Raw genomic sequence first — 18,289 nt, forward strand, 5'->3', positions numbered from 1 at the left:
TTTCAGCGCACATAAGCTAAATAATCCAGCTTCCTGTAAAACAAGGGCAAAAAGATCGCTAAGTGTGAATCCAAACTAGTTTCAGTTCGCAGAATCAATGTATCACTCACAACGACCAGTTTCAAGGTTTTGGCCTGAATTAGTTTTCACTGCGCAAGGAGGTTAAAAAAGTAATTTCCCAGTTTTTCATACTACAGTTATACAGGGACATGGAGAGACCATAGCTGGAATATTGTGCAGTTTTTGCTTCCTTATCTAAAGTATACAGTTAAAATAGTAAAAATATTTACTCAAATAGTTTCTGAGGTGACGGGTTTGCTGTATGAATAGGGATTGTCAATTAATCTTGTCACCTCTAGGGTTTGAATAAATGAAAACTGATCTCATTGATGCTTACAATGTTCAAACAGGATGGATACAGGGAGGAATTATAAGGGTTACAGTATCAGAATTTAAAATGAGTAGACATTTCTTTATTCAAGACTGCAGAGGCACAGTCACTGATATTCTAATTGAGTTTGATAGATTTCTGTATGTTAGGGGATCAAGGCTTAGCAGGTAGTGCTGTGGTAAAAGATACCCAGGGTCTTCATGAATGGCACAGCAAAACTGGTACAGTGGAAAACCTGTCTTGCATATTCTCCATACAGATCAATTAATTTACAGTATAGACACAGTACAGTGCAGATAGACAAGAAGGTGCAAGATTACCAGGTGGATTGTGAGGTCAAGAGTCATCTAAGTGTGCCAGGGAAACATTCAATAGTCTTATGACAGCAGGAAAGAAGCTAATTTGCAGACTAAAAGGGCCAGATTTCCTACTCTTGCTTCTACTTATCTGATAACTATATGTCCAGATTTTGTATGTTTTTGGCTCTCTTGAGACATCATATTATTTAGAGTCGATTAGAAAATACATATTGTGATGCTCAAGGCATCAAATTTATGTCAAAGAAGCTGGTTTGGCTCTTTCCTCCCCGTTCACTGTTTCTCTATTTATTATGAAGTCTGCAAAGACAAGCCACCAAATGAAAACTAGCCACCTATTAAACTCTTCAGTATCTTGATATCCTTTATAAAGGTAGCTCTGCCTTCCATTGAAATCTGTTCATTTAAAAATGCTAAACATTATTATGTTCACGACTGAAAAGGTTAATCCAGTCGTGACCATTTAATTGAGAGCTGGTACATTATTATGGTGAAAGATGCAAAAATATGCAATCTGTGACTTTTAAAACATTACACCTTATAATATAAGTATCAGACTTTTCAGATTGTGAACATTTACAAAAATAAAGTATATACAATTGCTCTTCAACTCGGTCATTGGGCAAATGCTTCAGAAATTAAATCTTTTGTTGTAAAGTTTTTTTTAATCCTTACTCTCTAATAATTATAGGAGTCTGTCATGGAAAAAAATAATGAGGCTTTCTTTTGTAGGTGAAAAGCCATTCAAATGTGACCAATGCAACTTCGCTTCCACAACACAATCCCATCTGACCCGACATAAACGTGTCCACACAGGAGAGAAACCTTATAAGTGTCCTTGGTGTGATTACAGGTAACAGTTCATTAGATGCCATTTGATGTGAAAAAGATTAAAGGTGATGAGAAAAGGTTTATTCAAATTAAAAATACATTGCCATTTAAGTACATAACCAGCATCAGTAATTACATATCTAATTAGGAATTAAATTCCTCAAAGATTGCATTTTTTAAGGGTGTTTGGCAATCCAGATCATGTCTTGTTTAATTTCATTATTTGCATGCGGCAGAAATTTCAGGATACATTTTTTTAATTGCTTGTCAACATCAGATGTTTAATTGTGGAAGGATAACAAGAGAAATGTCTTTCTTAAATACAGGAGTGGTTACACTTAATTTGAGAAAGTTGTTGGTTACTTGATATATTTGCTCCAAACTGATCAAATGGATAGTTTTAGTAAACAAACAATTAAATTAAAACTCTGGTAAGTTTTACTCAATACTGTCTGAAGATTAGCAAACTGTTAATCTGTTGCTACTTGATCTATTTTCCATTTCTAAATTTCTGCATTAATTTCAGATCTCAAACGTTCTCACTGCATCTCTCTTTTTCAATTTCTTCTATGTTTCTAGTATTTTTTAGGATAATCTTCCATTTTAATAATGAGTCCATTGCCATTTGAGAAGCATGCTTCAATTAAAGCAGAAGTTAAGATTTACTGCAATGTATATAATGTGCGACTGCTAACTATTTTTGAAAATATGGTACATTGTTTTGAGAATGTTGATAACACTTCTGATCCCAATTTGGCTCAGTTAACCAGAGAATTACAGAGAATTCTCCTTGAATGAGACAAAGGACTTTACTGGTGTGTTTCAAAAGTAATTTTGATAGAGCAGATGTGGAGAAAATTATTTTGCTAAGTTGGCCTAAGAGCATTGCAAAGGGGAGTTGAAGGGTTTGTTGCACTTTGGAATGTGTTGACTAAGGGAGATGAATACAGATATATTTTTAAAAGGAATTAGATTTAAAAACTTGAGGGAAAGATTAAGGGGAAAAAATTGTGGAACTGTGTGGAAAGAGCAAGGAGAATGCAATTAATTTGATATCTCCAGTGAAGGAAGAGCAACATTGAGTGATGCACTGAATGATTTTCTTTGTTCATTTTTCTCCTTGTGTTATGATTTTATTTCTCCAAATGAAAGAGAATGGGTACTTCGGTTTCAGCTGAAGAATGTTAGCATTGTTATCTTGACTTTAAAAAGCTGGCAGAGGTGTTTATAATGAGTCAGTGAAATAAAATTTCAACTCAACCATGTTGCCCATTATTATGGGTCGTATATTTTGAGTGTGAGTAAAAAAGAAAAGTGTTCTTTTAAAGTGCTTTGTCAAGGGGCAACCTTTGGGGACATAGAGCATAGCTTTGGTTAGAAATGGGGAAATGTGCTTTAAATGATGGAAATTTAAGGCTGATGATATTTAATATCTGGAAAAAGAAAAAAGGTAACATTTTTAGGGTAAATGTTTTATCGAACTGGATATTGAAGATGAAGCAAGCCTTCAGAATCAGGTTTAATATCACTGGCATATGTTGTGAAATTTGTTAACTTTATGGCAGCAGTATAATGAAATACATGATAAATATTGATAAAAATATGAATTACATTAAGTATATGTATGTCTATTAAATTATATTAAAATAAATAGTGCAAAAAAAACAAATAAAAAAGGTGGTGAGGTAGTGCTCATGGGTCCATTTAGAAATTGCATGGCAGAAGGGAAGAGGATGTTCCTGAATCGCTGAGTGTGTGCCTTCAGGCTTCTGTATCTTCTACCTGATGGTAACAGTGAGAAAAGGGTATGTGGGTGGTGGGGGTCCTTGATGGATGCCGCCTTCCTAAGTCTCTGCTCCTTGAAGCTATCCTGGATACTACACAGGCTAGTACCTGTGATGGAGCTGACAAATTTTACTAGTTTCTGCAACTTACTGTATTTCGATCCTGTGCAGTAGCACCCACCCACCCCCTCACCACCCCCCCAACTATATTAGACCCTCAGAATGCTCTTCACGGTACATTTGTAGAAGTTTTCAGGTGTTTTAGCTGACAAACCAAATCTCCTCAAACTCTGAACGAAATATAGCCACTGTCTTCCTTATTTATTGCTGCATTAATATGTTGTGTCTAGGTTAGGTCCTCACAGATATTTATATCCAGGAACCTGAAATTGCTCACTCTCTCCACTTCTGATTCCTCTGTGAGGATTATTTTGTGTTCCCTCGTCTTACCCTTTTTGCAGGCCCTTTCTGGCATAACTTCAATGGAACTAATCTACACACAAATGAAAGGATTTGATTCTCTTTAAAAATTTCATTGATTCCAAAGTGCTTCCAAGTTTCAATTGCCTCATTGAAAGGCAGCAAATGAAACCTTACTATTTCAGAAAGGATGGAGAGAGAAAATGTTAGCTTGCCACCAGTAGTAGGAAAAATTCTGGAATCTATTATTAATATTCCCAATAGGATATTAAACAAGTAATAGTGGGTTGGGTGGAATCAACATGGATTTATGAAAGGAAAGTAGTGCTTGATAAATCTGTTATTTTTTGGAGGTTGTAATCAGAGAAGGAATAAGAGAAATCAATGTATTTTATGTATTTGGCTTTTTGAAAGTCTTTTATAAAGTGTTGCATAAGTCATTATTAAATACAGTGCAAGCACCATGAGATTGGAAGTGCGGAATAAGATGTGGTTATTGCAGAGAAAATGGGATTGAAGTGGTCATTTCCAGATTGCGAGGCTGAGACTAGAGAGATGGCATTGGCCTTGTCACTAGGCTCAAGCTGATCTTGTCTGTATCAATGACTTAGTTAAGGCTACCAAACATAATATAATCCCAGATTGTTTGTGATACACAGCTTGGTTTGGTAGAAAAAAAACAAAAAATTGACGGGGGATTAAAAGGTGTTGGAAATTAAAAATACAGACAGGCTGAAGATATTCAGCAACTGGGTAAAAGAAAAGACAGAGTAACGTATTTTTGGTATTGTAATTTTTGGTCTTATAACATATCAACAGGACGTCAGAACGGCTAATTTTACTGTGGCCTTTACTGCTAGAGGATTTGAGGACCAGAGCAGACTGGTCCTGTTGCAATTCTGTAGGGCCCTGGTGTGACCACATCTGGAACATGATGTGCTGATCTGGACTCCCTACCTAAGGAAGGATATACAGGTCATTGAGTGACTGCAATGAAGGATCGTCAGATTGATTCCAACAGTTGGGGCTTGTCATCTGAGGACTGATTAAGCAGACAGCAGTTTTAAACTTAGATGAATGATAGGTGACCTTGATAACATGTTCTGTCAAGGCTTACTGGGCTAGATTTGGGGATGATGATTCCTTTTCCAAGGCATCTTATTGGTAGAAGTCAGATTCTAAAAGAAGAAGATGACGATTCAGGACAGAGTTGAGAAGAACTATTTCACAGGAGGCAGTTAATCACTAACGTTTTCTACACTAGTGACTGTGTTATTGAATATATATATTAATGGCTGAGATTTTTGGTCAATAGAATAGTCAAGGGTTATGTGGCCAAGCAAGAAAGTGTATCTAATAACAAGATAAGAACAACTTTGATCTTTCTGAATGGCAGAGCAGGTGCTTTGAGCCATGTGACCTTCTCCTGTGTTTGTTTCTACTGCTGAAAATGTTTGGGAAAGGGAAGCACAGGTAGTTTATAATGGGATTTCAGCAAGGAAGATGTATAAGAGGCTTAAAGAGGTGAAATTATTGGATCAAAAAGAAGGATAATCTCTGCAAACGGTGAAGTGCCCTTAAAAGAAAGAGCAAGAGGCTGAATCAATATAACTGTGAAGGGCTTGCACAAGTAAAGGTAAAGGAAATGTGGATTCCACACACTTTAGAGCTACCTAGTGTGCACTGGATAGTAGCCCCACTAGAGGGCTCGTATAACTATGCAAGTCAGTAAGGATCATTGTCCAGTACCTTCTGTTCTCTTTTGTCAGAGACAGCCCTTAAAGTTACCTTCTCCAAACTAATAAACCTTATAGTCGTTCCATTGTCCCCTTCTTGGCCTCATTGTGTATCAGAGAGAAATTCATCCAAAATCCTGCTGTCTGAATTATCAATGCAACCAAGTCCTTTTCACATACCTTTCATTTTCAATAGTCTACATCATTTCATGTGCCCCATTGTATATGATTTAAAATAGAGGAATAGAGCAATCCACCGCGATACTCGCCCTTTGGTCCAAGGTGACCATAGTGCCTATCTATCTAACTAGACTGCATTTCCTATATCTAGTTCATATTCCTCTAAGTTCTGTCCTGCATATACCTATCCGAGTGCTTCTTAAATGATGCTCCCCTAGTAGGTCATTCCATGTACTCATCACCCTCTGTGTCAAAAAGTAATCCCTCAAGTTCCCTTTAAATCTTTCCCCCTCACCCAAAATCTATGACCCCTATTTTTGGACTCCCCTGGGGACTCCCCCTCACCCTAATTCTGTGCCCCTCATTTTATATACTTCTAAAAGGCTACCCTTTATTGTCCTGCGCTCCAAACAGTAATGACTTAGCCTGGCCAACCTCTTCCTGTAACTCAGGCTCTCTAGTCCTGGAAACATTCTCATAAATCTTTTCTGCGTCCTTTCCAGTATAACCACGTCTTGCCTATAACAGGATGAGCAAAACTATGGACCAAAAGTGGAAGGTCTTTAGAAATCTTGACTTCAGCAACAGAGGCCCTAAATGTGTCTACCTCCTTTACCTCCTTCCTTTGAAGCTGCTACTTAAAATCCACCTCTTTCATGAAGGGTTTTGGTCTTATATCAAATCACTTGAGGAGTTATTAATGTCAAGTTACCTGGGAGGCAACATGGAGTTTTTGCTTTGTAATAAATGTGTTATAGGTACAGGTAGTGTCAGTGTTTTGCTTTTCTTCCAGTCTTTAGTTCTTTCTGCATGTCATTTCAAAAACAATGATGTCTGTATTTTTTCCAAATACCCTTGGATCTGCTCAACATTTCTACAGTTGTCTGATTTTAGTCACATATGTACCTGTAAATACAGTGAATTCCGGTTAATCAGTGAAGCCGCTTATTTGGCTGAGAAAATAGCCCGGATTTCCTTCGTTTATTTTGGGACAGTCTGCCACTTAATTTGGCCAGGAGCCAATTGCCCAAGTTTCTAACTAGTGTCAATCGCATGCACTCGTGTGGCTGCTAAACACTACACCATGCTTAGAGCAAACAGTTTTTAAATTGAGTCAGTAACGTGTGTTTGTGTTCAAAAAGGAGTGATTTTTTTTGTCACTGGTGAGAATGAAGCGGTGGAAATCTAAGGAACTGTTTTGATACTGCGGTTTCAAGTATTCAGGATTGGAGATGCGAGAAATGGCCAGAGGTGAAAATGAAACAATGTCACTACTTCAACATGTTAGGAACCATGAGGAATTTGAAGCCTTCAACAATCATCTTGAATGTTTAAATGAAAATGAAGATTTGGAGGATGCAGTCGTAGAATGTCCTGTATGAAGGCAGTCCATAATCTGCACTAGGTGTCTGCAGTAATGTGTTTATAGTCTATCAAAAGAACACGCAGCATAACTGTGAATTGTTCTGCCATTAACTGTTAGGGACTACAGTTTTAAAGTACTGTAGTAATATTGTTAGTATTCTAATTTGTTCTGTAACTCATTTAAATACATAATTTGTTATTCAGTTAATGATAGCTTGTCTATTATTATATATGCTTTTAACTATTTCCATGAAATTTCTCTAAGTGGGGTAGCTGCTTAATTGGGCCAAAATGTACTGGTCCCAATGTGTCCTAGTTAGCCGGATCCTACTGAACATAAAAGCTCAAAATGTACTCACTGAGTCTTAAAACTTTTGTGGAGATGGAAAACCAAAATATTTCCATAGGTCAGCAAAGATTAATATAAACATCATTTCTTCATCATGGTCAAAAATTACTGACATATTCACAAATTATATGTAATTGAAAACAGACTAACTAAAAATTTAAATATGAATGTATAGGGCATTCAAATTATACTTCTGTTACATATCCTTTTCTAGCATAAAATGATTTCAATTCTAATTTAATGAATTCAGATGTACTGATTGACTTCTGAAATTGACTTCACAAAGCTATTGACTTAAATTTATTTTAGCTGCACAAAGTATATTGTCTGTGAATATTTATTTCAGTTACATAGAGAGATTTAGTAACAGCTTCAGACTGAAACCCTGGTAATTAAAGTGTATTTTGTGTGTGACCATGTGAATGTTGCAAATTGAATGTAAAATGAGAATAGTTATTGGACATTTAAGAAGGAACTTGTTACATGCTTTTTGGAGCTCATTCTTTTCACCATAATCTTTATTCTTGAATTGTAAAACCTTGAGGGAGAACTTTGTTTTGCAGCTATATCAATTTGTAGTATAGTATTTCAGCAGAACATTTTACAAAATGAGTGGCCATTTGCCTTGTGTATAAATTTTTACTTGCAGTTCATTGTAAGGCACACTGTGCAACCTGCAGTTTCGAAATCACAATCACGTTTAGTATCACTGGCATATGTTGTGAAATTTGTTTTGTGGCAGCTATACAGTGTAATACATAATATTTTAAAATATATATTAGTTTCAGCAAGTTTAAAAAAATTAATTTAATAAGTAGCGCGAAAAGAGAACAAAAATATTGAGGTGGTGAAATACACACAAAATGCTGGAGGAACTCAGCAGGTCAGGCAGTGTCTATGGAAAAAAGAAAACAGTCGACGTTTTGGCCTGAGACCCTCCACTTGTCTGATAAAGGGTTGACTGTTTACTCTTTTCCTTCGATGTTCCCTTGCCTGTTGAGTTCCTCCAGCAGTTTGTTATTTCCAGGGTCTGCAGATTTTCTCTTGTTTGAGGTAGTGTTCATGGGTTTATTGTTCTTTTAGGGTCCTGTACCTCCTCCTCTATGGTAGCAATGAGAAAAGGGCATGTCCTGGGTGATGGGGTTCTTAATGATCGTCTTTTTAAAGTGTCTTGGATGCTGGGGAGGCTAATAGCCATAATGGAGCTGGCTGAATTTGAAATGTTTTTCAGCTTTCACAGATTCTGTGCAGTTGCCCCGCCATATGAGACTGTCATGCAACCAGTTAGAATGCTATCCACATTACATTTGTAGAAATTTGCAGGAGTTTTTGATGTCATACCAAATTCCTCATGAAATATAGCTGCTAACATGCCACCTTCATAATTGCATCAATATGTTAGCACCAGGTCAGACCTTCAGAGAAGTTAACACCCAGGAAATTGAAACTGCTCACCCTTTCCACTGCTGATCCTTCGATGAGGACTGGTGTGTGTTCACTTGATTTCCCCTTCCTGAAGTCCACAATCAATTCCTTGGTCTTACTGATTTTGAATGCAAGGTTGTTGTTGCGACACAAATCAGCCAGCTGATCTCTCTCCCTCCTGTTTGGCTCCTCGTTGCCATCTAGAATTCTGTCAACAATTGTGTCATTGGCTAATTTATAGATGCTGTTTGAACATGCTTAGCCACACAGACATGGGTGTAGAGAGTAGAACAATGGGCTAAATACATATCCTTGAGATGTGCAAGTGTTGATTTCAGTGAGGAGATGTTATTTTTGATCTTGCACATACTGTGGTCTCCTGCAGAGGGAGATATAGAGGCCCAGGTTTTGGAGCATGTTGATTAGTATTGAGGGTATGATGATGTTGAACACTGAGCTGTAATCAATATACAACGGCCTGACGTAGGTATTATTATTATCCAGGTGATCTAAGGCCGAGTGGAAAGCCAGTGAGATTGTGTCCATTATAGACCTATTGTGGTCACAGGCAAATTGCAGCAGGTCCAGGTCCATGTTTAGACAGGAGTTAATTCTGGCCATGAACAACTTCTCACAAAGCACTTCGTGACAGTAGATGTGAGTGCAGCTGGGTGATAGTCGTTGAGGGAGCTCACCCCACTCTTCTTTGGCATGATATTCATTCTTTTAAAGCAGGTGAGAAACTCTTTACTGCAGCAGTGAGAGACTGAAGATGCCCTTGAACACTCCTAATAGTTGGTTGGCACAAGTTTTCGGGGGCCTACCAGGTACGCCATCAGTCTCTGAGACTGAGATCACAGTCACCAGATGCTGCAAGGATTCACACAAGTGAAGTTTTCCCTTTCAAAGCATGGATGAAAGGCGATGAGCTCTGGAAATGAAGCATCACAACTATTAATGCCCCACTTACCCGCCCCCCACCCTCCCACACTCCAACCACCACAATTTATTATTTCCTGTCAGTCACCTTATTTACAGACATTTCTGTGCCTAGCATCAATGTTTGGACATACAATCAGTCTATGTATATAAGCTATCTTACGTATTTATATTTATTGTGTTTTTAAATTATTATTATTCTGTTCTTTATTTTGAGTGTTTTATTTTGTTTTGCATCAGATCTAGAGTAACAATTATTTCATTTTCCTTTACACTTATGTACAGGAAATGATATAAAGCAATCTTGAATATTAGGGTTCGCCTTGGTGGAAGTAATGGCCTGTAAACCCTGCTAGAGCTGTCATACATTCGATTCTGTCTCTAACTTCAACTGGAATTATTTTCTCACTTCTAAAATAGCCTTGAATTAGTCGTATCTGAATTTTCCATATAGTTCTGGATTACTGATCTTGAATGCTACAGATTTGGCCCTCAACAGTCGATAAGTCTGGTTCATCCACGGCTTTTGGCTTGGATGTGTTCAGTATGTTTTGGAAGTGTATACTCATTCACACGGGTATTAAATGAAGTCAGTGACAGTGGTGGCATATTCATTCAAACTTGAAGGTGAATCCCTTAATATTATCCAGTTCACAAGCTCAAAGCAGTCCTGTAAGTGCCCATCTGGCTCTCTTAACCATACCTTATAGGTCCTCACCACTGGTGCTGTGGTCTTTAGTCTCTGCATATATGCTGGGAGTAGAAGTACAGCTAGGTGATTGGACTTTCCAAAGCACGACTTTGTGATGGCATGGTAAGTGTTCTTGATGGTGCTGTAATAGTGGTCAAGTATGTTGGCTCTTCTGGTTCCACAGGTGATTTGTTGGTGGTAGTTGTTCAGAGACTTCTTCAAGCTGGCCAGGTTGAAATATCCCACAATGATGTGGAAGGAAACAAGGAGTGCCATTTGGTGACTGCTGATCATGGTGTTCAGCTCCTCCAGTGTCTGACTGATATTGGCTAGAGATGGAATGTACACTGTTGCCATGATAACAATAGAAAACTTGCTCGGCAGAAAAATAAACAACACTTGACTGCTAGATGTTCCAAGTCGGGTGAAAAAGATTAAGACAGAACTATGTCTATGCACCATGGCGAGTTAATCATAAAGCATACTCAACCTTCTCTACCTTTAAAAGACTCAGGTGTCCTGTCATTGCAGTGAATGGTGAAACCCTTGGACTGCAGCACTGTGTCTGAAACAGCAGGAGTGAGCCATGTTTCCAAGAAGCAAAGTACACAGCAATCTCTTGTATCTATCTGGTACTGCAATCTTGCTCTGAGGTCTTCAGTTTTATTTTCAAGAGACTGTACATTCGCCAGCAGTATAGTCGGGAGTGGAGGGTCAAAGGCCTCTGCATTTCAATTGTACATGTAACCCAGCACACTCTCCACACTTCTCTTTTCTTAAAGGGGTGTTTGCAGTTCGGAGTCCAGCAATTTTGAGGATTGCTAGATTTTTGTAAATGCCTTAAAGCGATATTTCTTACTCAGTGCCTACGTCTGTGATTGTGGATTTCAGCTATAGCAGTCCTAAATGGGAATATTTGATGATTCCCCTCAGAGCTGCACACTTATCGGCATCATCTTAGAATCTATATCTGAGCCACCATTTTAGACTGGAGGCACAAGAGACGGCAGATGCTGGAATTTGGAGCTAAAAACAAACTGCTGGATTAACAGGGCATTTCTGGGTGGAAGGAGATTGTGAAGATTTCAGGTCAAAACCCTGCATCAGGACTGAGAGTAGAGAGGACAGATGACCGATATAATAGGGAGGAGGGGAATGGCATAAAATGATTCCAAGGTGAATAGTGGATTTGCCTTATATACCCTGCCTGTATTCTTACACTCCTCCTTGGTGCACCAATCACCTTGAAATCTTTTCTTCCCCCTTCCCCTCTTTATAGACATTTACTGCTTGTAACTTGCCACTATGATAATTATGTTTCAACAATGACTACACTTCAGAGGTTTTCCTTGGTTGTAAAGCCATGAAAGGGACCAAATAGCCCCTATATTTAACTGCAAGTTATTTTTAAGAAACTCTGGGTGAGAGTCAGAAGCAGCACAAGCAGATCCAGAAAAACATTGTACAAGAGCACACACATCAGGCATTCAAACAATGCTACTTGTTCAAAGTACATTTATTTACAAAGTACGTAATGTATACCGTATATGACCTTGAGATTTGTCTCTTCTGATAACTACAAAATAAAGAAGCCCAGTAGAAGCCATTACAAAAATGGGTGATCATTGGGTGATCATTAAACATCCAATGTACAGGTGGAAAAAGAACAAAATTGTGCAAACAATAAAAGAAAGCAAATAACATTCAGACCATATCTTGCTCAAACCAGTAGCTCACTTTTTGAGCTGATACAGGATTTTACAGATATCAATGAGTGAGTTTCAAATTTAATTTATGTGAATTATAAATGAATTGTTTTTTTGACAATATTAATTATATGAACAAAGTTTTTATGTGTGCCAAGAAAGTGCTCTTATTGAAGTGAATGTTAAAAATATGCTTTTGTGCCAGAAGTGATACAATGTTGGGTTTGTTTTGCAAGTGAGAAAGACCCATAATTTGTTCTTGACGCAAGGCATATTAATTATTAGATCTTTATCATTGAGTGAAGCATTCCCTATGTGATACTGCCATCAGTCTCATTTTGCATTTGTTTCTTGAACCTTGATTTCTGTTTTAACAATAACTATTTGAGTTTCAAATCTTATTCTTCATGGTTTTGTTTTCCCACATGGAAGATGCTGGATGTTATCGTGCAGAGTTCGGGCCATCAGTCTGCTTCTAATGCTAGTAGCTTTTCTTCCAATGCTCAGGGATTGTTGAGGAGTATCTTGATGGATGCTGTTTTCTCAAAGTGTGAAGTGATACCTGGATTCAAAGTAACATGGACTCTGAATAGACCAGACTGGAGAAACCACTTGTCAAAACTGAATGCCAAGTACTCTGTTTGGAATGGGAGACTTTGTAACTCAGTCATTGAAACACAATCACAGCAACTGCGTTATTTTAAGTGTAGATTTTCTTTTTCTTCAGAGGATTTGAATATATCACATTGAATTGCCCAGATTTTACTATGAAGATAGCAGTAAGGAATAAAGCACTCTTGGTGATTATAAAAGAACTCTGTCAGCAACCTCTGATATTTGTACAGATGAATGGGGAAATCCAGGAGCTCCTTTCAGTAATTCATGAACCACCCACAGAGTCCACTGTTATGCAGCCTACTATAGTGTGACCTTCAGAAATCAGTATACTGACTTATGACTGTAAGATTTAGGGCCAAATTAGGCCATTTGGCCCATCGAGTCTGCTCCACCATTTCATCATGGCTGATCCAATTTTCTTCTCAACCCCAGCCTCCTGTCTTCTTTCCATTTCCTTTCATGCCCTGACAAATCAAGAATCTATCAACCTCTGCCTTAAATGTACAATAAAGGTTTGCCCTCCACTTTCTGGCTAAAGAAATTCCTCCTCATCTCCGTTCTAAAAGGACACCCCTCTATTCTGAGGCTGTGTCCTCTGGTCTCGGACTCTCCCACTATAGGAAACATCCTCTCCACATCCACTCTATCAAGGCCTTTCACCTTTCAATAGATTTTCAATGAGGTCACCCCTTATTCTCCTGAATTCCAGCAAATACAGGCTCAGAGCCATCAAATGCTCTTCATATGACAAGCTATTCAATCCTGGAATCATTTTCATGAACCTCCTTTGAACCCTCCAGTTTCAGCACGTTCTTTCTAAGATAATGGGCCCAAATCTGCTCACAATACAAGTGAGGCCTCACCAGTGTTTTATAAAATTTCTACATTACATCTTTGCTTTTATATTCTAGTCCTCTTGAAATGAATGCTAAGATTGCATTTGCCTTCCTCACGGCAGATTCAACCAGCAAATTAACCTTTAGGGAATCCTGCACAAGGACTCCCAAGTCCCTTTGCACCACAGTTTTTTGTATTTTCTGTCCATTTAGAAAATAATCAACCATTTCATTTCCTCTACCAAAGTGCACACCCTTACACTTAACAACTCTGTATTCCATCTGCCATTTCTTTGCCCATTCTCCTAATCTAAGTCCTTCTGTAGCCTCTCTACTGCCTCAAAACTACTTGTATCTCCACCTGTCTTCATATCGTCTGCAAACTTTGCAACAAAGCCATCAATTTCATCATCCAAATCATTGACATATAACATAATTATACCTGTTGGTGAGGAGGATATCCACAGGAGTATTCTGCACTGGCATCTTAACTCCTTTCCCCTTCCTGACTGCCATCAGTTTCCTGTGTGCAGCACCGTGGGTGTAACGACCTCTCTATATATCCTATCCCTCACCCCTTCAGCCTCCCAAATGATCCGGAGTTCATCCAGTTCCAGCTCCACCTTCTTAACATGGTTTGTTAGAAACTGCAGCTGTAGTAGTCAGGGACAGCAGAGGTCTCCCTGCCTTCCCACATCCAGCAAAAGGAGCATTTCACTATCCTGTCTTGCATCTATACTGCCCTAGCTGAGCAGATATAAAGAAGAGAAGGAAAAAAAAGAGCTTTTCTTTCACAAACAATGCTGGAAATCCAAGCAACACACGCAAAATGCTGGAGGAGATAGTCGATGCCTTGAGCCAAGACACTTCTTCAGGACTGAGATGGAAGGGGAAAGATGTGAGAATGAAAAGGTGGGGGGGAGGGGAGAAGAAAGAGGCTATCTGGAAGATAATAGGTGAAGTCAGGTGGGTGTGAAAGGCAAAGGGCTGGAGAAGGAGGTATCCAATAGGAAGGGAGAATGAACTATAGGAGAAAGGGAAGGAGGAAGGCACCCAGAAGGAAGTAATAGGCAGTTGAGAAGTAAAAGGTCAGAGTGGGGAATGGGGTGGGGGGAGAAACTGCTATTCATACCATCAGGTTAGAGGGTACCCAGACAGAATATAAGGTGTTACTCTTACACCCTGAGGGTTCCCTCATGGCACAAGAAGAGGCCGTGGACTGACACATCAGGATGGGAATGGGAGTTAAAATGTTTGCCCACCAGAATCTGCACACAGTCTGCTTGTGGTGGATGGTGCGGAGGTGCTCAACAAATCTATCTGCCAATTTATGCGAGGGCTCACCAATGTAGAGGAGGCCTCATCGGGAGCATCGGACACAATTGATGACCTCAGTAGATTTGCAGGTAATGTGTTGCCTCACCTGGAAGGACTGATTTGGGGCCCTGAATGGAGGTGAGAGAGGTGGTGTTTAGGCAGGTGTAGCACTTAGGCCACTTGCAGGGATAAGTGCCTGGTGGGAGATTAGTGGGGAGGGACAAATGGACAAGGGAATCGCGGAGGGATTGATCTCTATGGAAAGTGGAGGCGGGAGTTAAAGGTATGTTTAGTGGCAGTATCCCTTTGGAGATGGTGGAAGTTGTGGAGGATAATGTGTTGGATGTGGACACTGATGGAGAGGTAAATAATTTATAAATCAGACATCACTGAGATAAAATGGTATCAGTTGTTTTACTGTAGTACTGCAGTACAAAGCCCTTCTAATGCCCTTCCCTTGGACAACATCGGTGGTGTGGAGAGTGGAGACTTGTTGCTTGGGTAAATAAAACCTTGCCCAGGCTTACGCCCTGGAAACTTTCCAAGGCGCAAATCCATGGTCTATCAAGACTAACGGAGGCCTACATAGTACAAATACACAAAATAACTATAAATTGCAAAAATAAATAAATAATACTAAAAGAAAGGAATAACAAGGTAGTGTTTGTATGCCATATAAGAAATACGATGGTGATGGGGAAAAGCTGTTTCTGAATCACCGAGCATGGATCTTTGAGCTCCTGTACCACCTTCCCAGTAGTACTAATGAGAAAAGGGCATATTCTAGATGAAGGTGCTTGGTTAATATTTTTAAAATTAATAGATTTTAAGATAGAAATTTCCTTTTTCTTCGGTGATGAAGTTGACAATGTGAAATGGTTAACATCTTGGTTTATAAGTGTAATTATTTTTCTGTGAGAGCTGTCAATATGGCTGAATGCTTGGCTGGCTTAATGACATCATTGTAACTGGGTGCCAGAGATCCCCAGGATTGACACTTGACTGTGTGAACTCACCTTGCAATGGTCACTAGATCTGATAGCATTCTTTGAGATTTTTTGCAATACAACCACTTAATGGTCTAGTGCAGAACTCAGAATGCAGAAAACTTAACTTATTCAGCAATATAGCTTGGGATATTTCTGCAGTTCACTTAAATTAAAATATGTCAACATTTTTTCCACAAAGAGCATTTATCAAAACACCTGTTCTATAAATGCATAAGTAGACAGTTGTTAGAATGTGCTTCTTGGGAGCAAGTTAAGCAGGCCATTTATAATGTGGGAGTGTTATAAACTAGAATTATTCCATTGCTCACACAACTTTTAAAAACAAAATCCATCTGCCTGGTATCGGGAGACATTTTTAAAGGAGCTGTATTTAGTGTCCTGCTGGTTCCCTCTACTGAGTACCATTGCACTGTTCAATCCCATTAAATTCACATTTTTCCAAGTGTTGTATGTCATTACTGTGGGACAGTCAAATGTTAGGCAGTGATTCCAATTTAAAGCAGAACTTGGCTTTATTTCCAGTAGAAGCAGCAGCTAAAAAACTAGTTACCTGAAATTTGATGTTTTCCTCCAACCAAAACTTTGCTTATTAAATATGATCTTGAGCAACTTTAATGAGTGACCATTTTGTACCCGTCTCTCTTCAGAGTAAATTTTAATAGCAACATACAGAAATATATCTCCCACACTAATGGGCCAGTATTTTTCCTGTTTTTACCAGAACACCCTGTTTCTGCAGAGTTATGTTTTCATTCTGTTCAGTTTAATTTTGTGAAAGAAACAGAAAGTTCAAAAAATATTATCAAAGTGTGTATATGTCACCTGAGATTCATGTTCTTGTAGACATTCAGAGCAGAACAAAGAAATGCAACAGAATTAATGAAAAGCGACACACAAGGACAGACAAACAACCAATATGCAAAGGTAGACAAACTGGAAATTTAAAATAAAATAAATTTTAAAAAGTGATAAATTATGTTGAGCGCATGAATTGTAGGATCCTTGAAAGTGAGTCCGTAGGTTGTGGAATCAGTTCATTGTTGAGGTGTGGGATTGTCCATGCTGTTCCTGAATCTGGTATTCTTCTCCTCCTTTAAATCATCAAACAAAAACAAAAGATAGTGAAACTCTCTTCAGGATTTGAACACTTTGTGCTCAAATTATGTTGAGCAGCTGAAGGCTCCAACAATTCTTTGCTGTCTTAACAAGGACACTAAGATGATTTCCTGCCATATATGTAGGGATTAGGAAAGATCATTTGGAAGAATGAAAGGATATCCTGAAAATCTGACAAAATCTTGCTGCTGTGTTCCCATACTGGGATAGTAACAGCAAACAGGTTCTGTATGAGTTCCTGTGCTCTTGAAGCTGAGTTTTCGAGGTTTCGAGTTTGAATATCGAAGGTACCTCCACAACTTTGGTGAAAACTGAGCACCTTACCCTCATCGTGCTGCAGCAACAACAGCAACTCCAATTCGTATTACACCTTCAGCATGCAATGTTCTTCATTAGGAACCTTAACAAGTAAAATTTGACTCACCCATATAAGGAAAAATAGGCAATGCAGTAAATGCTGGCCTTGCTATTGATACACAGATCACAAAATAATGAAGGAAAAACTAACCAAAAGCATGGTCAATGTGAGAAATTTTAGAAGCCTCTCAAGGATAGTAAAATAGTAATGATGTAACAGTACATGTTCAATAATAGAGCCGGAGTTGAATGCTTTAAGCTGATAGAAGGTCAAGTGGCCAGAATTGGATGAGTGTGAATATCTCTGGGGACTGATAGAGATAGATAGATAGATAGATACTTTATTCATCCCCATGGGGAAATTCAACTTTTTTCCAATGTCCCATACACTTGTTGTAGCAAAACTAATTACATACAATACTTAACTCAGTAAAAAATATGATCTGCATCTAAATCACTATCTCAAAAAGCATTAATAATAGCTTTTAAAAAGTTCTTAAGTCCTGGCGGTAGAATTGTAAAGCCTAATGGCATTGGGGAGTATTGACCTCTTCATCCTGTCTGAGGAGCATTGTATCGATAGTAACCTGTCGCTGAAACTGCTTCTCTGTCTCTGGATGGTGCTATGTAGAGGATGTTCAGAATTATCCATAATTGACCGTAGCCTACTCAGCGCCCTTCGCTCAGCTACCAATGTTAAACTCTCCAGTACTTTGCCCACGACAGAGCCCGCCTTCCTTACCAGCTTATTAAGACGTGAGGCGTCCCTCTTCTTAATGCTTCCTCCCCAACACGCCACCACAAAGAAGAGGGCGCTCTCCACAACTGACCTATAGAACATCTTCAGCATCTCACTACAGACATTGAATGACGCCAACCTTCTTAGGAAGTACAGTCGACT

At 38.7% G+C, this 18,289-nt stretch overlaps 1 protein-coding gene across 2 annotated transcripts in view; it reads left to right on the forward strand.

The window, feature by feature from the left end:
* znf407 (zinc finger protein 407) overlaps positions 1–18,289 on the forward strand; it is a 464,904-nt gene that overhangs the window by 317,380 nt on the left and 129,235 nt on the right. For both annotated transcript variants that reach the window (XM_073050486.1, XM_073050495.1), the window contains exon 7: positions 1,441–1,561. In XM_073050486.1, coding sequence (XP_072906587.1) covers positions 1,441–1,561 — 121 coding nt within the window. The remainder of the gene's footprint in view (positions 1–1,440; positions 1,562–18,289) is intronic.

The sequence above is a fragment of the Hemitrygon akajei genome, chromosome 1, assembly GCF_048418815.1.
Source record: "Hemitrygon akajei chromosome 1, sHemAka1.3, whole genome shotgun sequence".
Classification (NCBI taxonomy): domain Eukaryota; kingdom Metazoa; phylum Chordata; class Chondrichthyes; order Myliobatiformes; family Dasyatidae; genus Hemitrygon; species Hemitrygon akajei.